This window comes from Diabrotica virgifera, chromosome 2 (assembly GCF_917563875.1).
Source record: "Diabrotica virgifera virgifera chromosome 2, PGI_DIABVI_V3a".
Lineage (NCBI taxonomy): Eukaryota > Metazoa > Arthropoda > Insecta > Coleoptera > Chrysomelidae > Diabrotica > Diabrotica virgifera.
This window is the reverse complement of record NC_065444.1, coordinates 12,250,765-12,273,664: the sequence shown is the minus strand read 5'-3', so window position 1 is coordinate 12,273,664 and position 22,900 is coordinate 12,250,765. Positions and strand designations below refer to the sequence as shown.

At 31.2% G+C, this 22,900-nt stretch overlaps 1 protein-coding gene across 1 annotated transcript in view; it reads left to right on the top strand.

The window, feature by feature from the left end:
• Nucleotides 1–22,900, top strand: part of LOC114333350 (uncharacterized) — a 941,557-nt gene that overhangs the window by 908,843 nt on the left and 9,814 nt on the right. The window contains exon 7 of the mRNA XM_050643392.1: nt 11,837–12,190. Within this exon, the coding sequence (XP_050499349.1) occupies nt 11,837–12,190 (354 nt within the window). The remainder of the gene's footprint in view (nt 1–11,836; nt 12,191–22,900) is intronic.

The following is a 22,900-nucleotide window of genomic DNA, read 5'->3' as shown; positions in this document are numbered from 1 at the left end:
ATGTGAAGTATTATTTCAATCTGTCAATTCATTATTTTTTTAGAAGCCATTTAGTATCGATGGGTTACAGTATTTTTTACAATGGAAATAATCAAGTATCGTCCACTGATGGAATTTTTAATTTTTGGAAGGTTTAAAAGCAAAGAAAATTTATGAACGAATGTTGAAAGTATATAAGGACTCTTCTCCTTCAATTATTACAGTAGAAAGATGAGTTGCTGAATTTAAACTTGGTCGTTCAAGCCTTGAAGACGATCCACGTCAAGAACGCGCAAAAACAGCAACAACGCCAGAAATCGTAGAAAAAAACACAACCCATAGTATTGGAACTAAAGGTGATTTAGTAGAATCCCTAGGCATTATATTGGGCAGTGTAAGCAATATTTTGGTCAAAGTATTGGTTTAAAAAGCTGTGGTCACAATGGGTGCCGAATTTGCTGACAACGGAACACAAACACATTCGAATGCGACTTTCTCAGCAATATTTAGGGCGTTTTCGAAAGGATAAAGTAGATTTTGTGTGTTGATTCATCAGAATGAATGAGAATTGGTCTATCACCATGATCCTGAATCAAAACAAGAGGTTAAAGAGTGGTAGAATCGGGTTTTTCGGCTGCAAAATGAGTTTGTGTCTAGAAATCGCCCTAAAATGTTTTTAGCATTACTTTTTGGGATGTTAGAGGATTTTTTGTGGATTAGTTGCAAACAGACAAAATAATAAATTCTGGATATTATCGTAAACTTTCAAACCAGTTGAAGGAAAAAAATCGTAACAAAGACCCAGTTTGCAAAAGAAAAAAATCATTTTTCATCAGAACAATGCACAGTGTCATATGAGCATTTTACAAATGGCTAAAATTCATGAAGTAAAGTTAGAATTGTTGGAGCATCCACAGTATTAATCAGATTTAGTTCTTAGATTAATCAGATTTGGTTTTTCATCAAATGATGAGTATATAACAGCTGTGGAAGAGTATTTTGCAGTCCTTCCTGATTCTCCCTGAGGGATAGAATTTATAAATTAAAATCCCATGGAAACAAGTGTATTCATAATTGATGGATTCGACCGTAACTTGATGGAAGTTCATTTTATCTCACAATAAAACACTGAAAACTTTTGTTTTCTATACTTCCACAAAATTTATTATTTACAACTCTGTGACTACAGCTGTTTCGGCAGAGTGCCTTTCTCAAGTGATATAATTTACAATGTGTTTGCCTTTTTAAGTCTCTAACTGAAGAAGTTGAGGAGTGGGGAGCTGTTTGTCTCGAGTTGGTTATTCAGAATTATATCTGTATTTTTCAGTTTATTAATTTCCATAGATTCTAAAAAAGATAGCTTAAGGCCTTTATTTTGGATATGCAGAATTTGAAACTCTTCATTGAAAGAATGATTATGATCTAGAAGGTGAAGTGCGTATGTAGAAGTGTCTGTTTTTCTATTGTTGAAAGCCCTTTTGTATTCTGCTATCCGTTTGTCAAAAGTTCTGCCAGTTTGACCGATGTAGGTTTTAGGACAGTTACCACAAGTTAGTTTGTACACACCACTCTGTAGTTGCTTTCTCTTTCGGCTTTTATTGTTCTTAATATATTTGCTTAAGTTATTGTAAGTTCTGAAGGCTGGTATTATTCCTTTCTTTTTTATATATATGGCTATTTTTGTTGTTATCTTGCCAGTTTATGTGAGAGAGCAGAAGGTACTGGGTTCTTTCTGTGGTGATGGATACACTAATTTCAGGACTTTCTTATGGAGTTTTTGATTTAAAATTTTGTTTACTGTTTGTTCGTTAGAGCCGTTGTTTACTGCTATTTGTTTAATGATGTTTAGTTCTATCTCGAAGTTATTTTTTGTCATGGGAATTTCTGTCAGTCTATGTATCATGCTATGGTGGGCTGATAATTTGTTTTGTGTAGGATGGGATGATGAATTGTGTATAGTTGTGTCAGTATGGGTAGGTTTATGATATACGGAGAACTCATGTTTGTTGTGTAGTCTGGTAATAGTTACATCTAGAAAGTTTATGGAATTATTCTGTTCTGTTTCTGTTGGAAACTCAATATTACTATGAAGTAAATTAATGTATGATAGAAATTTGTCAAGTTGTCTGTTAGTTCCTGTAAAGCATACTAGTATATCATCCACGTATCTCCACCAATATAAGAACTGTTTAAATACGGGATGTTTAGAAATTGTTGTTTCAAGTTGGTTCATAAATATATCTGATAGTAATGGGCTTAGAGGATTACCCATAATAAGTCCTGCACTGTTGTTTGTGTATATTTGATTATTGAATTCAAAATAGTCTTGATTTATGCAAATTTCAAGGAGGTGTAAAATTTCAGATGCAGTGATCGGATTTGTACTATTAAGGTCTAAAAGATTTTTAACTAAAACAAAAGTTTCTGCAGGAGGAACACTAGGAAAAAGATTTTTTACGTCAAATGAAATTAGTCTGGGGTTGTTGGGCAATTGAAAATGTTGTATTTTATTAACTAGTTCTAGTGTATTTTTTACGGTGAATTTAGCTGAAAATTTAGTGAATTCTGTAATAATATCTGACAGTTTTTTTGAAAGTTTATATGACGGAGCTGTATAAAACAGCTGTAGTCACATAGTTGTAAATAATAAATTTTGTGGAAGTATAGAAAACAAAAGTTTTCAGTGTTTTATTGTGAGAGAAGTGTATTGATGTTCAGAAAGACTATACCGAATACTAAAGTGTATTTCAAGTCATAAAATTGTGTTTTTCTTATCGAACCGCAAAACTTATTGAACAACCTGGTACATATCTATTTTTTTACTTCAATCGATAAAACATAAAGGCGAATAAGAACTTGACATGAAAAAACAAAATTCTGAGAATCATATCGATCTTTCCCTGTTTTTCATAAAACCCGCATTCTCTAAATGTAATTAAGCGTAATATACGGTTTATGGAATTGAGCGGTCTCATCCAAAATGGATGTCAAACAGGACTGGTCATCTATAATATGGCAATGGTATGTGTTCTTACCCTTCCGTGATATGAACACGAAAACGGAAGCGCCATGTGAATGCTAATACAATATGATGCATCGTATGTATAGCCTAATGTCTGTTTGTGTATGTGTTGTTGATAATAAGACACGAGAGGGTATTTAATAGAATTATTATTACATGACGGAGTTATCACAGGATGCACAAAGTGATACGGTACACCATACCATCTCTAATATAAACATAATAATAATTAATACAGAATACAGAACAGTAGATTGTATTTGACAGTACTGAGAGATTAAACTTACATAAACAGTTTAAAAATAAGAGTGTTAAGAAAATGATAACTGAAATGCTTCACTCACTCATAAGAAGAATAAAAAAAAATAATCACTGGGAACGTTTTTCGAAAGAAATGGAACATGATTTTTATGGTGTGAACCGAGGTAAAGGAACTAATAGAGCCAAAACACATAGAAAAACTTACATAGATTGACTATCTAAAAAAGCTTTATGCAGATGAAGAACAAATGTTGCTAGTACCGGAAACACCAGTAATTACCACAAATGAAGACGTTAATATGAGTACACAGGAAATTCGAAAAACACTTGAAAAGTTGAATATTGTTCGTCCCCTATAACTTTTCCGATGCGTCACGATTCATTTTCAAACAAATTAAGTCAAAACATAAAGTTAAACGCACGCCGATGTGTGTAGTGTATGGGCCATTCCACGAACATACGCCTGTTTTGGATTACTTCGACAACGAATATTTTATTGTGCAACATAAGAAGTACGAAAGTAAATGGCGCTAATAATTATTCCAATAAACAACAATGTAATTTGCAATTTACTTTCGTTCTTCTTATTTTGCACAGTAAAATATTCGTTGTCGAAGTAATCCAAAAAAGGCGTATGTTCGTGGAATAGGGTATATAATATAGTATACACTATCAAAATGTATATAAACATCGACGTTCGTTTCACTTATTGTTTTGACTTAATTTGTTTGAAAATTTTTTGCTCAATTAGAAATCCAATGAAATCAATTAATTTGTGGTCATCTGATTGAATACAACCAATAAAACCCACATTATACTGAAAACAGATCCCATGGACTGTTTTCACTCAATCATGTAGCTATGGATACCTACATTTCGTTTCATTTCGATTTTGACATTTCAAATATTCAATATTTCAAAATGTCACGATTTGGTTGTAATACTGATGAGAATATTAATGAAATTATCGAATCAAATATACCAAAGAATACTGTTTACAGTAAAAAATTTATATGGAAAGCGTTTATGGACTTTTACAATGATAGAAAATATGAATTAGATGGAAATCGGACGGTGGAAGAATTGTTAATTGCACATTTAAATAAATTGTTTCCGCTCTGTATTTTTTTTTCATAAGCAGCAAAAAATTTTCTATCCGAATAACCCTCGAACATTGATAAATGCTCAAAAAATTTTTAACAACTTTCTCAAGCTTGTTGCTAACAGGCAACAGACCTCCGCCTACGGCGTCGGTCTGTTTCCAAGCAACAAGCTTTCGAAATCTGTTATAAAATTTTTTCGAACAATTATCAATGTCCTTGGGTTATTACCACTGAAAATGAATCATGACGCATGGGAAAAGTTATAGCGGACGAATAATAAGAGAAAAGCTGCATCTAAAGACGGAATAACAAAGGAATTACTGAAATACTGTGGAGTAGAAATGACAGAACAATTGACAACATTATTAACAAAATCATAAAACACAATAAAATACCGGAAGAATGCAGAACATGCGAACTAATTCTACTATTCAAAAATGGAGATAAAGAGCAGCCAGAAAACTACAGAGGTAAGTTAGGGCAGTCAATAAGGATATTTGGCTCCGAATTCCATCCTACAACATCGATTTACTTTATATTTTCATATTAAGTAGGGAATAGCTCAAGAAACAAAGTCTACTCTATGCCGATGTGCGCTTTTCTCTTGGGGTGGTTTTCACCCCTTTTTGGGGGTGAAAACTTTTTGGATAAAATAGCTACGGAAGAGGCTAGAGAATCTAATTCTAAGCAAAAACTGTTCCATAATTATTTTTTGGAAAACTCCATACTTTTTGAGTTATTCGTGGTTGAAAATTGGCCATTTTCATTGAAAAATGATACCCTTTCGGACGGATTTTTGCGAATAACTTAAAAACTATGCATCTAACAAAAAATTATATGAAATATTTTTGTAGCTTATAAACAAAAACAAAGAGATTCATTCCTTCAAAAATCTTCTAGTTATAATACAAAAAGGGATATGGTAGGTGAGGAGAGTTTGTTTTTTGGTACATGCTCAAATCGGTGTATTCAACTTGAAATAACAGAAACGGTTGATTCTAGGTGTATAATGGTACTAATAACTGTTGTAGTGCTTGAAAAGGGCTGTAAAATGAGCAGTATTAAATGTCGATTACATTCAAACTAAGTGAAATATGCTGCAAAAAAATTGATGACTAATGTAATTTAAGAAGAAATGAGAAGTATATTTAACCTCTCATCCATCAGAATTTAAATACATCGTTTTCCTTCTAAAATACTTTTTATTATAGTGCTATTTCTATGTTCAAAAAGTTGGACTGGACTAAAGTGAATGGTTTTTGAAAAAAATAAAATAAAAGTATAGAGCGCATTTTTAAGTTTTCTTAAAAATCTTCTTTTTTCTCCATGTAACTCGAAAATGATAAGAGATACGAAAAAAGATATAACACAAAAATGTAGAGTTTTTTAGATAAAAATTTCGTTTTAGGTTTTCATTATTGTATCTGTTATCATTTTTCAGTTACATGGAGAAAAAGAAGATTTTTAAGAAAATTTAAAAATGTTCTCTATGATTTGATCTTATTTTTTTCAAAAACCATTCATTTTAAACTCGTCCAACTTTTAAACATAGAAATAACACTATAATAAAAGGTACTGTAGACGGAAAATGATGCATTTAAATTCTGGTGGTTGGGGGTTAAAATTACTTCTTATTTTTTCTTAAAATACGTTAGTTATCAATTTTGTTCGCAAGTTTGTCATTTCGCTTAGTTTGACTGTAATTTACCTTTAATATTGCTCATTTTAAATGTCTTTTCAAGCACTACAAAAGGTATTGGTAGCATTATACACATAAAATCGACCGTTTCTCTGTTATTTCAAGTTGAATTTCAATTTGATCATGTAGCAAAAAAATAATCTCTTTTCACCTACCATATCTCTATTTGTATTATAACTAGAAGATTTATGAAGGCAAGCGTGTCTTTGTTTTTTTATAACCTACAAAAATGTTTTATACAGTTTTTCAAGATATTCTTCTTTAGGCGCGATTCGATTGAGGGTAAAATTGTACATAAATCTGCGCGCCTGCGCACACAGACAGTATGTAGTTCGTTGCTAATCTTTCAAAATAGGTATGTATGTATCTGTAACCTTGCAAATAAGTCATTAAAAGAGTATATTAGTGTTTTTAGTAAATGTATTATTTAGTATAATTCTTGTGTTTTTGGATTTGTGTTTCTCTGTAGTAAAATAATAAAATATTATGTAGGCATAACATTTTTACACTATTTGTCGCCGTGTTGTGTAATTATATCCGAAACTTACATGTCAATTACAAGGACCTCGCTGGAGTAGTTGGTAGGGCGTTAGCTCCGAGATTGGACGGACGCGGTTTCGAATCCTGGGCGATTCATTTTTTTTTTTTATTTTTGGTTGTTTTAATAAAAAAAATTTGAAAGTGGTAGATAAGAAAGTTAGTTTAATTTTTAAATAAAATACAAATAACCTGTTAAGTATATTTACTTCGTTTAAACTACCTATTAGTCCTGTCGCCAGGGGGGGTACAACGGCCTTCTTAATTCAGATGGACTTACCCAAGTTTTTTTTATGTATTTTGACCCGTAGAACACGAATTTTTTGGGTAACAGTTGATCCGGATGTCGATAAGATTGTTATAAACAAAGAAGTTGAGGAATTACATAACAGCGATTTCTCGCAAAACAAAACATTTTTTTGTATTTTTTGAGTCATTCTAACCAAAAAATGTTCCTAAAAGTTTTTTCGTAGGATGCATAGTTTTCGAGATAAACGCGGTTGAACTTTCAAAAAATCAAAAAATTGCAATTTTTGAACCCGAATAACGTTTGAATAAAAAATAAAATAGCAATTGTGCTTAACGCCTTTAAAAGTTTAAGTCAAATTATATCTGTTTTGAATATTTGCATTACTAAAAATTTATTTTTTGATTGTTAAAAAAGCTATAAACACATACTGTTTCCCGTGCCTAATACATGCGTTTTAATGCATGCTACTTAGAAATAGCCCCGCTTGCACTTTTATCTCCTCTACGTACTCGTTCGATTTTAAATGAGAAATCATTGAAACATCACTCAAGCACTAGGTGTTTATAGCTTTGTTTTAACAATAAAATAATACATTTTTAGCAATACAAATAATTAAAACCGATATAATTTGACTTGAACTTTCAAATGCGGTAAGCAGAATTGCTATTTTATTTTTTAATCAAAAGTTTTTCGGGTTCAAAAATTCCAATTTTTCGATTTTTTGAAAGTTCAACCGCGTTTATCTCGAAAACTATGCATCCTACGAAAAAATTTGTAGGAACATTTTTTGGTTAGAATGGCCCAAAAAATACAAAAAAATGTTTTGTTTTGTGAGAAATCGCTGTTATGTGATTCCTCAACTTCTTGGTTTATAACAATCTTATCGACATCCGGATCAACTGTTACCCAAAAAATTCGTGTTCTACAGGTCACAATACATAAAAAAAACTTGGGTAAGTCCATCTGAATACAGGAGGCCGTTGTACCCCCCTTGGCGACAGGACTATATATAATAGAAGAATATCTTCTTACGTGCGTACAAAGTACACACACATTCTTTTTTTTAGTTAGATGCATATTTTTTAAAGTATTGGAAAAAACCGTTCAAAAAGGTGTTATGTTTCAATGAAAATGGCCAATTTTCAACCACGAATAACTCAAAAAGTATTGAGTTTTCAAAAAAAAAATATAGAACAGTTTTTGCTTAGAATTAGGTTCTTTAGCGAATTCCGTGGTTATCTTATCAAAACATTTTCTACCCCTGAGAAGGTGTGGGAACCACCCCCAAGATAAAAGCACACATCGGCATAGGGTAGACTTTGAATTAGGAGATAAGTAGATGCTATTCCCAAAATTTCATTAAAATCCATGCAGTAGGATAGAATTTGGAGGTAATATCCTATTCTTGCTCCCATTGACTGGCGTAAGTATAAACTTGTTAAATACTACCCTAAAACTTACAACTAAATAACAGGTCTACAAGAACTAATGCATCAGATGATAAATTTCCCAGATGAACAACGGGCTTTTCGTACTAAAAGATCGTGTACAGATGCGATATTCGTCATAAAGCAAATTATTGAGATATCATTGGAGTATAATATAGCAGCATTTCTATGTTTGATTGACTTAAAGAAAGCATTTGACAGAGTGAGACTCGAAGATATAGTCCATTTCCTGTATAATAGAGAAGTCCCCCAGATATCATAAAAATCATTGAAAACATCTACTAAAACAACAAGACGGAAGTCAGAATAGATGCACAACTTACAGAACCTTTAGACATATGCAGCGGAATAAAACAGAGAGACTAAATGACTCGTATGCTCTTCAATTTAATCATGGATGAATTAATAAGAAGCGTCAACAAAGGAAGAGGAGACAGAATGGGAAACAAAGAAGTAAAGTTACTCTGTTACGCAGACAACGCAATATTTATAGTCCTAGATGAAGATAACCTGCAAAGATTATTCCAGAAATTTAACATAAAAGTAAAAGAATTCAGTATGGCAATTTCATCTCAGAAGACTAAAACAACAGTAATCAGTAAAGAACCAATCAGATGTAAAATAGAAATCGATGGTATCAGTTTTGAACAAGTAATGGAAATAAAATGCCTTGGAATTACATTGTTAAGCTACGGAGACCTGGACAAAGTAGTGAGAAATCAAATACAAAAAGCAAATAGGCTGGCGGGATGTCTTAATATCACGAATATGCGTATCGAATCCAGAACGATATGAAACCTTATTTAGGCTTTCGCCTCTTCTTCTTTCTGTCAATTTTTTTTTGTAACGAAAGTTTAAAGCCTAACAACGTTATTTGCAAATGATCGTAGAACTACTGGTGGAGCGGAAAAGTTGATGGTGATATGCAATATCTAAGAAGCACGAGTGTAGTGATTTTGTAACGAAAGTTTAAAGCTTAACAACGATATTTGCAAATGTCATAGAACTACTGGTGGAGCGGAAAAGTTGAAGGTGATACGCAATATCTAAGAAGCACGAGTGTAGTGATTTTTTTTCGAAGCAGGAGAAACCTACCAAACCGTGAGAAGGAAAGCTGAGAAATAGGAATCAATTGTTTCCCAAAATATATCTTACATGATTGTAGAAATGAGATTACTTCAACAATTTTTAATCCTGATCTTAATATTGCCAAGATGTATGATCTGTAAATTATTCCTTTTATTAATATCTGACACAAAGGTTGTAAGTCTAGCTTTGCACTTACAAATCAATATTTTATTCTTCTTCAGGTGTATTCAGGTATTCTTCCGCTACGGAGGTTGGCAATGATCATAGCTATTGTAATTTTGAGGCAGTAGCTCTAAATAGCTGTTTTGAGCTGCATCCACACAATTCTCTCACGTTCTTCAGCCATGAAATTCGTCCTCTTCCGATGCTTCTTCTGTCATCTATTTTTTCTTGCATTATGAGTCGCAGGATGCCGTACTTCTGAATTGCAAGTTCAACTTCCTTTTCTTTACCTATTATTCTCAGTACTTACTTCGTTGTTCGTAACTATATCTACCCAGGAAACCCTCATAATCCTTCTATAGGACATAGGTCCACATTCCAAAGGCGTTAAGTCGTCTCATTGTCTCTACATTTAACGTCCATGATTCCACTCCATAGTAGAGTACACTGTATACGTAAAATGTTGTTAGGCGTACTTTAAGAGCTAATGTTAAATCTTTGCTACATAGGACCTTTTTCATTTTCATAAAATTAGAACGTGCTTTTTCGATTCTGACTTTGATTTCTGCAGTGTAGTCATTATTTTTTATTATAAGTGTTCCTAGGTAAGTGTACTATTTTACTCTTTCAATCTGCTGGTCCTCTACTATCAAGATTTGGTTATCATTATGGTTGTTTTTACTAATTGTCATGAAGTTCGTCTTTTTGATATTGTGAGAGAGTCCGTACGCCCTACTACACCTTACTACACCTTGATGAGTTTTTGCAGGTCTTCTAAACTATCCGCTATTATTACTGTATCATCTGCATTTCTGATGTTGTTAACTAAGACTCCATTTACTCTTATGCCGACTGTTTCATCTTCCAGAGTGTCTCGCATTACCTCTTCAGAATAAGCGTTAAATAATAGAGGTTATAGTATGCAGCCTTGCCTGACTCCTCTCTTTATTTTCATTTCTTCAGATGTTTCTTTTCCAATACTTACTATTGCTTGCTGATTGTAGTAGAGGTGTGTTATTATTCTTAAATCTCTTTCATCTAGGTTTTTAGTTTTCAAAATTTCCATTAGTCGATTATGTTTTACTTTATCGAACGCTTTATTGTAGTCTATAAAACAGACGTAAAGAGGACGGTTGACTTCCAAACATCTCTATGTCAGCACGTTGAAGGAGAATAATGCCTCTCTGGTACCCGTACCATTGCGGAACCCATATTGAGTGTCACTAATAATTGAATATTTGATTATTCAAAGTTAACTGATAGAAAACGTAAGTTATTTCAGAATTTTAGTTTTTATGTCCCCTAAAACCTCCCTCTCTCTTGTCGTTTTCCCATTACTGAGGATCGTGATTTCTTCCAATATTCCTAACAATTTTTTCCATTTATCTCTATCTTCAGCTGCTCTAAGAGCTTCGCAGAATGAGTTTCCAATTAATTCTTAATTTGGTCGGACTTGATCTTCTCCAATCTCTCCAAACTATCGTCACCTCTGCGGACCACGTAACCGAAGAATTGCAGAAATCGTTGCAGACATATTGTGGACAGCCTTTTTTAATTCAGAGTTGGTTTAGAATAGAAATGTTAGTCATATGAGCTGTCCAAGGTATGCGCAGCGTTCCTCTTCAGCACCACATCTTAAAGGCATCAATTTTTTGGCTCTCGCGGCGCGAAGAGTCCAAGTATAGAAATATTGAGAATACAAGGCCATTCACCAGTCATATCTTGATATTTTGAAAGATAGATCTGTCTTTCCAAACTTTAGTTAGGCGACTCATCGCATTTTTTGCCATACCAATACGTTTCAGAACTTCTGCTTCACAGTTACCATCGTCAGTTATACTAAACCCGAGATAGACAAAGGTGTTTACTATCTGGTATTCCAGTAACATGTTAGTCAGTTGAATAGTGTTGAATCTGTCGACCACCATTATTTTTGTCTTAGCTTTATTGATTTCCAGATCAACTTTATTGCTTTCGTGCTTAAATCTTCGCAGGTGATCAAACATTTCTTGGTCATTTGCTGCTATTAGTGTAGTGTCATATTTTCTTAAAACCTACTTATATTTTTTAATGAAGGTAGTGAGAGATCGGATTTAATTTTCTTTTAATCCCAAAATTTCGCTTTAAAATCTTTGTACCAAACAACTACAACAGTTTACCAATCTGTTTTGTCCATTTTCTCGAAACCTCATGGGGGCGAATTTAACCCGTTGTTGCATAACACCCCCATGTTATTTATTATTTTGATTATGCACATTGTATTAATGATTTAATTAATTTTTTTAGAGACCATAGATCAAGATCTGAAGGCTTCAAGAAATGTAGTCGAACATGTTCAGAATCTATCGAGCTCATCGGATATCATTACGAACAATTTGGAAATAACTACCTTTAGACCAACTCTGTCAACGGAGAAACACAATGTTACCAGTAAATATAATGGGACCCTTAAAATTAAGAAGAAAGTGGAGGAAGAGTTGCCTTGGCCAAATTTTGACGAAAGTGACAATAATGTAAAATTTGTAAATAGTTCTTATACGAAATTAAACGAAACTCAAAGTCAAAATTTAGTGGAGAAAGCAAAAAACAAAACTAGCAAGTCTGCATATCCGAAGAACTTTACATATCACCGAGTAACAGGTAAGAAAAATTCACTTTTTTTCCTCAGTTTTCCCTTCTACAGTATTGTTTTAAAATTTCGATTCTCTGGCATTTGTATGAGGTGACCAAGCCGTCTAGCTCTTTGTGCTTATATGTTTCCCATATTGGTTTCCCATTATTGGTTTTCCATTTATCATCATCAACAGCTATTCGATCCTTCGTCAGATGTAAGCATTCCTTAGGTGTGTCCATTCATATCTGCTTGCTGTTTTGTGCATCCATTCGTGGCCAGCCATTCGCTTGATAGGGGAGTGCATTTAGATTTTCACTTCGGAAAAAATCAAACAAGATAGAACTTTTTATAGTTTCATTAATAAATCTTTAATAAACAACATATCAAAAAGTTCTACTCGAGAAGTGGGTGCTTCATTTTTTATTAAACAAATGAACAGCGAAGTTAGATGTTTTTTTAAATAACTCCGAAAATATAATTTTTAGAAAAAAACTGACTTGGCCATTGAAAAATTCAGAAAATTTTACAAAAAAAACCTTATATAAAGATTTTTCTAAAATTAAATCTGTATCTTTTATAATTTTTTATTTATAACGCTAAAGTCACCCTTCTCACACACATTGGCGCACTGTAAACTAGCGTTGGAAGAAGTGCACGGTTGAGTTTTATTAATGTAATTCTTTAACTAATGGATCAAAAGAAATTTTACAAATTGGACATGAAATAAGATGAAATAAGCGATCTTATGGTTGTAATAAAAAGAAATAAAATGTATGGACATAAGTACGGTGTGAGCGGAAAGTGAGCCTTACATGAATTTTGTTTAAAAATGATTTAAAAATGTGTAACTAATACAATTTTACTTATAAAACTCTCAAATTTGCACAACTTAACTCTCAATCATCTTACTAAACGATGTTTTATTCAAAAAAAATCTCAAAAATTTAATTAAAATAATACGATGTCTCAAAAAATGTAATTTTTGAAAACTTCGTAGTTTTACAGAATTCCCACCATTTTAAGACGGTATTACTCAAGTTTGAATAAATCTAATACAATTTTTTGGCTATTTTTTAAAGCCTGGGATGTAATCTTTAAAAAACACTGAATTATTTTAGTTTAAAAATGAAATAAACAATTTATTTTTGAGAAAACTAAGAAAGATAACAAAAATGTAATACAAAAACCGAAAATTACCAGCTGAAAAAATGTATATACAGAGTGATCAAAACTTTTTTCTGTAAAACTTACCCAAAATACATTTAACAATAAGCTTTAGCAATAATAAATGTTCAACAAAAAAATTTTTTTAGCTCTTATACAGTATGTCTGCGTAACTTGGAACCTATTCATAACTTTTTTAATATCAGTTTTACGAAAAAAAGTTATTCTTTATAAAATACTCTGCATCGTATATAACATAAGATGCAACCATCAAATATCAAATTTTGTGAATTTTGTACGAGGTATGTCAAAAAAAGAATGTGTGTGTACTTTGAAGTACGCACGTAAGAAGTTATACTTCTATTATATGATTTAAACGAAATTAATATACTTTTTATTTATATTTTGTTTAAATATTATATTAAACTAATTTATACTTACTACTTCTCAAACATTTTTATTAGAACAGTGCCAAAAATTAAAATAATAAAAGAATAAAACACACACAAACACATTAAACAAGCCACAAATGATGTCTGAACATTAATTGTCGAAAATTTTTTTAACTAAATACGTATTTTCTGCAAATACAATTATATAATAAATATACTTACAATCATAAAATGTATTAAAAAAAACAAAAAAGAAAGTTTCTATTGGGACTCGAACCAACGCTGATAAGAGCGGTTGGTATTGGAATTCATTTGCCTTCTCCGCTTAGCCACGGACACTATGTGTCATTATTTACGAAGATCGACTAACTAAACGGATTAAACTTGTGATATTTTGATATTTTGAAAATTGATCAAATTATTTTAATTTTGAATTGAAATGATTTAGAATTGAAAAAATACAACAAAACATAGAGTAAAAAACAATATATTAGGTGAATATTGATAGAAATTTTGATGGTAATCAAATTATATAAATAAAAGTATTACATACTATGTATTTTGGCAGATCAAATAGGTAGGTTTATACACATGATACATTAACAATTATTACGTACTTGTTGCTTTTAAAAACTATTTAAAAGTCACGACAATATTATAAACTTTTTTGTTTCTGTCCTCACAACAATAAAACTAATATATTATACATTTGTTTACCTTTACCTTTACCTCCAAACCACAGCTGCCATATCGGATAATTTTTGACATGTCATTTGAACATCCAATCAGAACAAAGTTATAATGCGCATGCGCCGGGCTGATAGGTTTTAACATATAAAAAAATCACCCTCTATCGCCGGTAAAGAAGTATAACTTCAAAAATATGAATTTCACTCAAGAGTAAAGTACCTTTATATTTCACAATATCGAAAATTTTTATAAAGAAAAGTTGTTTGGAATTAAAAACTATGTTCCAATATGTAATTATATCCTTCTAATCGAAAATTTGTTTTTTTTTTTAATATTCTTTCTAATACATTTTAATTTTTATTATTATTGTGAAAATTTTTGTTTATCTTTTTTTTAAGAATGAAATTCCATATTTGCTTGATTGGATTCTACTTGTTTTTCATTTAAATATCCGCCATTTTCGATCCGGCATTTTGAAATTTAAATTTTTAATCTTTAATTCAGTTTCAACAACCTGTTAAAAATAAAGACAATAAATGTTTTAGAAAAATGTTCTTTTTTATGTTCTTTTTAGAAAATTCGCATTTTGGATCCGCCATTTTATAGTTTATAATGTTAACATTTAAGTTAGGTTTATCAAAGCACTCAAAAATAAATATATGTAGAAATAAATATATTTTGTAAAGAAATTATGATTTTACAACTATTTTTTAAGTTATTCGCCATTTTGGATCTGCCAGTTTATAATTTAAATTATCAAAATTTGATTCAGGTTCAGCAACCTCTCAAAAATATCCACATATATGCAAACAAACACGTTTTATAAAAAAATTCGGATTTTACAACTACTTTTTAAGGATTTTTAGGAAAAAATCCGCCATTTTGAATCCGCTATTTTGAATTTGCAAATTGTAATGTCAGATTCCCGTTCAGCATAATCAAAACTAAAATAAAAACATTTTTTATCAAAATAAAATGTTGAATTCACCCAAATTCTTAACATTATTTATACAAAACAATTGTTATTGTTTAAACAATTAATAAACAATTAGCGGCGAAATTTGTGAGTAGAACTTTTTACTTTAACATATTTATAAACTAACAAAAAAAGTTTTAGAAAAATATAACCTTGTTTGATTTTTTCCGAAACATTGTATCTTTTCGTTCTAATTGCACTCCCCTATGATGTCTTTAGTCCATCTGTTTTCATGTCTGATGCTGATGTTTGTAATCATATTTCATTAATCTTATCCTAATATTTTTTGTAAGTATTTTATAGACTACTTCAAATAATGATTAGACTTAGGCAAATATGCAAATTGCATATTTTGCATATTATGCATAAAATATGCAAAAAAATTTAATTCTGCATATTTTTATATAAATGTGCATAAAGTGCATATACTTTAAAATTTTGGTTGTATATATTATTTTTATATTCGTGTAAAAAATAGCTTGCAAGTCTCAATATTTAATTTTGTTTTATAATATCTTGGTATTCAAATTTTTGGTATCGGAACTAATAAAAGATAGCGGCTTATACATAATCTTGTCACGTTTTGTACTTGATTGGTTCCAAAATCTGCCAGTTTATATCACTAGGTAAAAATTTTTAGTTTAAAGGGTCCTTTTCACTTTTGTTGTAAAATAAGCCGTGAACACCTGTGTTCAGTGTCATTCATAAAATCAAACTATAGTTTCGTTCAGAAAACTATTACCCAATTGGATTCCTTCAAATTATCATTGTTAGACAGTACATTTTTAATAAAAAAATTTGAATAATTGTGTCAAAACGTTAAAAGTAATACATATTGGAAAGAAAACTTTTCAAACATTTTCCAGCAACCATGAAAAAAACAGTGGTTACCAGGTTTTTTCTGAAGTGAGTCAAGTAGTAGCTTGGATATTTTCCGAACCACTTAATTTAGAGTCAACTATTATGGTGAATTTGAAAAATGCCCCAGTTAGATCGGTTGATGTCGAAAGAAGTTTTTCTATGTACTCAGTCAGATAGAAGCCATATTTATGTTTCTTTTAGAAAAAAAAAACGGAATTTGATAATTTTACTGTTACCACAATTCGTAATAATATCATTTATTTGTTAAAATTTTTAAATATTTAATTACATAAGCTTAGTTTATAAAATAGATACACATGTTAATTAATACAACATGTGAAGATATTTTAGATATTTTTGTAAATTAAAAAATGTTGTAAATATTTTTGTATTACATGCATATTTTCTGGATATACTTGCATATTTTTGGGTAAAATACTGCATATTTATGCGCATATTTCATACCTTTTTATTTGCATATTTGCCTAAGTCTAATAATGATATATCTCGTCTTTTTCATGACCATTTTTTAGTGCATAACAGTTTTTCGATTTTTCTCTAACGCATTAAATTTAGTGTTGCCCAAATGCAAGACCAAGACGAGACTTGGACAGTCTTGGTCTTGGTCTTGCACCAGTACACCTGGTCTTGGTCTTGGTCTTGGTATTGCACTCCCAGTCTTGGTCTTGGTCTTGCTCTTGCAGCCAGAGTCTTGCAAGTCTCGCAGTTACCCACTAGCATATTGCTATTTATTAATAAACAACTCACATTAGGTGGGTTTGAACCCACGATCTAAACTATCCTTGCCTATACTCTAACTAACTGGGCTATCTACCGTGTCCCACGGGAGTCAGTCTCTTTCTTAATAAACGTTTGCATTTAATAACCTGACATGTGCTAAAACATGATGAAAACACAAAAAATCAAACAAATGACAAACTTATCTAGACTGTATTTTAAAGAACATTATCTGTCTAGAAAGGGATTGATGGACTCTCACATTAGGTATATGAAATGAAATGGAATAGAAGAGTTCTACAATTTGCCATTTATTCAAATAAAAAATAAAAAAAATACAAATTAAATTACAGCACAGTACGCAATAGCTTTGACACTATTATTAGTTGAAAATTTTTGTTTGCTATTAGTTGAAAATTTTAAGATTGACTTTTTTTTAACAAGAATTAATACAAAGCAGTTTAATTATATAACATTTATACAGAGTGAGATTTATGTATGGAACCCCTCAAATATCTCGGAAACGACTTGAACGATTTTTATAGAATTTGGTGAATAAAGGTCTTCTAATGCGGCCGATATTATAGTGGTAATTACAGATTGTTACCAGATCTTGCGTTTTTTTTGAAAATATAATGAACTTTAGTATTTCGAATAGAATATATATTTTTATATATAGTATATTTTTGCATTTTGAACCATAATAACTACTAATTAATTTTCATGTAATATTTCCTATATACCGAAATGCCGTAATTTATATATTAGTTATTTCTATATTTATTTAAAAAAAATTAAACAAATTATAACAATCAATTGTTTCAGCCCTGGCAGACTTATTTTAGGTTCTTTGAATTATATGGAACAAAAAAAGGTCTTTTGTAGTTTTTGTCTAAAGTTATTCGTTTCCGAGTTATAAACTTTCGAGATTACTCAAAATCACAAGTAATAGCTATTTGTATAACAAGGGAGGAAAGTGCTACTTTTGCTCCCGAGAATGAAGTTTACTGCCCGATGCGTAGCGGAGGGCAGTAATCATCCAAGGGTGGAAAAGGCACTTTACTCCCATGTTATACATATGGTTTTCCCACCTTCCTCAAATAACAAGTCATTTTTTCATTTTTACTTAATTTATTTTATGTAACTAACCAACAAAATTTATTAGAACTAAATCGAACAAGTAGATACAATATAACTCTCAACTGTCAAATATAAGTCAAATTATTAATGTAAACATTGTTAAATCAAAATAACAATTTACTGTTTTTTACCATTCTGCAAAATACAGAGTGTTTTATATATAAATGTTAAAATGTATAGATACTTACGTAATAGAAAATAGATATTATACAGGGCGTCAATAAGTTATATTTCAGGAATGACATATGACGTTACTTTTACTTTTCCTCCCTAGGGAGGAAAAGTACAACTTTGCTCCCTACAATCAGGTCCGGAAAAGTATACTTTCGGTAGAGGTAGGTGAAAAAAAATATTATTTTCGAAATCTCGAAGTGCCTAAACTGAAGTTTAAACTTTATTTATCAGTTGTCGATAAGTAATTTGTTTATTTCATTTTAAAAAACATTGTTTTTTAGTTTTTAATGCAGCCCGATCACCCATCCTCTCATAAGTTCTTCATTAACAATAAAAAAAAAACAATGGCAAAATCACACATCGGCCAATATCTCTTTTTATATAATAATAAGTATCTCTTTTTTTGAAATTTGAAGGTTTGTTATCATTTTACCGTGCGCCAATGGACTATACATGGTAGCCAGGCATTATCTTATCTAGTGCGTTTTCAGCAAAAAATTTTGTTGGGCCGATTGATCTAATATCTAATTGCACACCCTGCAAAAAGTAGGATGTTTAGTCTTTACGATATGGATAAGGAAAAACAATTGAGTCCGTAACAGTGAATATGGTATTCGTATTATATTTTTATCACCTTATAGGCGACATACTTCTTTAAAAGTTTCAATGCGATATTGTTATACACACAACACAAGAAGATTATTTTATGAAAGGTTGCTATTCTCAAAATCTAGACAATTGCTCAATTGTAATTAATTTCGGAGCGAAGGCGTCGTCTGATATTAGAAAAGAATGAAATATTTTATTTTTACATTGTATAATAATTTATTATGACCTCTGAGTACGTATCCAATAAATAAGTGTTCATATTTTTAATTCGGTATGTATGTTCATCGTATTGTTCATAATGCGGATAAATCCATTTTTGTTACATATTTTTTTGTATCTCATAGTCTCTAAGCATATACCCGAACTAATATACAGGGTGTAACAAAAATACAGGTCATAAATTAAATCACCTATTCTAGGACCAAAAATAGTTCTAATGAACCTAACTTACCTTAGTACAAATATGCATATAAAAAAGTTACAGCCCTTTGAAGTTACAAAATGAAAATCGATTTTTTCCAATATATCGAAAACTATTAGAGATTTTTTATTGAAAATGGACATGTGTCATTTTTATGGCAGGAATATCTTAAAGAAAAATTATAGTGAAATTTGTGCACCCCATAAAAATGTTATGGGGGTTTTATTCCCTTAAACCCACCCAAACTTTTGTGTACGTTCCAATTAAATTATTATTGTGATACTATTAGTTAAATTCAATATTTTTAAAACTTTTTTGGTTCTTAGTATTTTTTCGACAAGGCAGTTTTTATCGAGTTGCGGCTTCTTTTCTAATATGTTTACGTACAGATTTTATGGGGGTTTTGTTCCTTTAAACCTCCCAAATGGTTGTGTACGTTCCAATTAAACTATTACTGCGATACCATTAGTTAAACACAGTGTTTTTAAAACGTTTTTGCTTCTGTGTATTTTTTCGATAAGGCACATTGTATCGAGATGTGACTTCTTTTTTAATATGGTTTAAAATATACCTAAATATGTAAATCGTAAATAAATTTTCCTATTATTATCAAGTCTCCATAATCGCACTTAACCATATCACAGATGAACATAACATATATGTGGCCATATACAAATGTGTAATTTGACAAGTAATATGCAAAATATTTCGACAAATACTGACTTTTCGAAAAAGTACCAAGAGGCAAAGAAGTTTTTAAAGCATTGTGTTTAACTAATGGTACTACAATAATATAATCAAATTGAAACGTACACAAAAGTTTGGGAAGGGTTTAAAGGAACCAAACCCCCATAAAATTTTTATCGGGTGTCTAAATTTCACTATAATTTTTTCTTAAGATACTACTGCTTTAACAATGCCACATGTTCATTTTCAATAAAAAATCTCCAATAGTTTTCAATATATTGGAAAAAATCGATTTTCATTTTGTAACTTCAAAAGGCTGTAACTTTTTTTATGTGCACATTTGTACTAAGGTAAGTTAGGTTCAATCGAACTATTTTTGATCCCAAAATATGTAATTAAATTTATGACCTGTATTTTTGTTACACCCTGTATTATTCCATAAAACGACACTCAAACTGCAAGACGCAAGAGTCTCGCAGGCTTGGTCTTGTTCTTGCTCAAGTCTTGCACGGTCAGTCTTGGTCTTGGTCTTGCTAAAATAAGGCGGTCTTGGTCTTGGTCTTGGTCTTGCTAAAACGCAAGAACAAGACCAAGACTGCAAGACCAAGACCGATTTTGGGCAACACTAATTAAATTGTATGTGACAGAAAAAAAGGCACGTCGGTGATTACTTTGGTAATTATTCTAGTTCGGTGATTATCCTAGTTGTCGATAGATGGCGCCATAATCAAAAAAGAATTATTTATTAAATAAAATAATAATGTTGTTCTGAAGCTATTTTCTTGTGGCATTTTTATAATCAAGTATATTCAAATGGGAAATAAGCCACAATTTTACCTAAAAATGATTTTATTTTATTCGACGCCCAAGTCGAAACGTTAATAAAATCATTTTTAGGTAAAATTGTGGCTTATTTCCCATTTGAATATACTTCAAAATAATAATATTATCAATATAATCTGTACAATTTATAAGACTATACAAATCAAAGAAAATACCATTTTATAAATGCAATAGACACAATTGATTTGTTTTTATCCCAAATTGAAAATAAAATTTGACAACTGTCAGATTTAACTAAAATATCATGTTAGAATAAATGTCATAAATGTGTATTATCACGGACTTACCTTTTTTTCTATAATTTGTGACGCACTGAAAAATGATCATGAAAACGAGAATATTATAGATTTCGCACTCCATTTTGTCTCCATTTTATAGATATAATAATATTCCATTGTTTCGTCATTCCTTCCTTTTGCCAAACTGCTAATGTCAAGCGGAATATTCTTTCTTTCACTCTTTCGCCGCTTTCCTTAAAAATCTCAGTTGAGATACTACTTTCTGCTGATCTTTCGTTATTTTTAGGGCTTTTTATTATTTCTTTGACGCAATTCGTATTATTTACTTTGCTTATGTTTTTCATCTTATTTTGACCTTGCTGTTTTAATCTCTTTAAATTTTAATATTCCGATTTTTGAATGATATTAGTGTGTCAAAAAGTTCTTCTTCTTTTTCTTCTTTTTTGGCATCATAACCCTGGATTTGTGGACCTTCCTTGTGTCTTTCTTCTCCATTGTCTTACATTCATAGTTTTCAGGTCGTCTTCCACGCCATCTATCTATTTGGCCCATAATTTTTGACATTCCTTATTATCTCCTATCTTATATATTGGATGTATAAGGCTAACTGTCCGTTCCTCCAACATTTGCTCCTTGGTCCATTTTAATATTATTAGATAATGAATTCTTCCTCAGAGTTCGGATCCTGCATGACTTAATAATTCTACCGAAATTACGACCTTCCCTAGCGCTTTATTGTTCTTTAGTTTCTTTATTATATGAACCATTTCTTAATAACTCGGATTTTCAATGTGCTTTTCCGACATTTTCATTGTTTGCGATTAGGTTTTCTTCAAAGTGTTCTTTCCATCTCTTTATAATTTTTTGCTTTCCTGTTAGTAATACTCCATCCTTTTCTTTGCATATCATCAATTTTGGTTTAAAGGACTGTGTGCTTTCTTTTATTCTTTTAGAGAATATTTTTCTTTTGTATCTGTTGTTATGCTCTAGAATTTCTTGTACTAGCTTTTACAACGCCTCTTTGTTTTCTATTCTAGTTGTTTGAATTTTCTTCTCGTTATTTTTCCTGCTATTTCTGGTGTTTTTTTGAAGTGTCCAAAAATTGTCATCCTACCAGACTGAAAACAATGGGAACCTTCACTGGTAACACCTCCGAGGCTTCTACAATTTGCAAGCCATTACGGATGCTGAGACTAAGGAAGATGAGGGAATTTTACAATTTATAATTCACGTCCCATCTGCTCAGCGCGGTAAAGTTCCAACGAGAATGGTTCCCTTCGTACTCCAATGGGAGTAAACGTAAATCAAAAATGAATAACCATTTTCAATTTCTTTGCAACACGAAACTACAGCCGCATCACTATTCCAGTTCAATCAGAGAGTGCAGCAAGCACCTCTACCGGTTTCGAAACTTATTAGTCTCTCATCAGGAGGCACATATGCTGCTCTCTCTGACCCAACTAGGACAAACCCCGGCGTGCAGTCAAGGATTGCAACGAACGAAATGGCAGGGATGCTCTAACGGCAACTACTATCAGAAAACTAAGTTTTCAATCTAATAGCACATAAAACAACATCCAAAAATGTCATTCTACATCCTACCAGACTGAAAACAATGGGAACATTCTCTGGTAATACCTCCGAGGCTTCTACAATTTGCAAGCCATAACTTGCAAGCCATAAGTTGGGTCATAGAGAGGAGCATATGTGATTATTTGAACTATTATGAACTATTTATATATGAACTAGAATGACATTTTTGGATGTTGTTTTATGTGCTATTAGATTGAAAACTTAGTTTT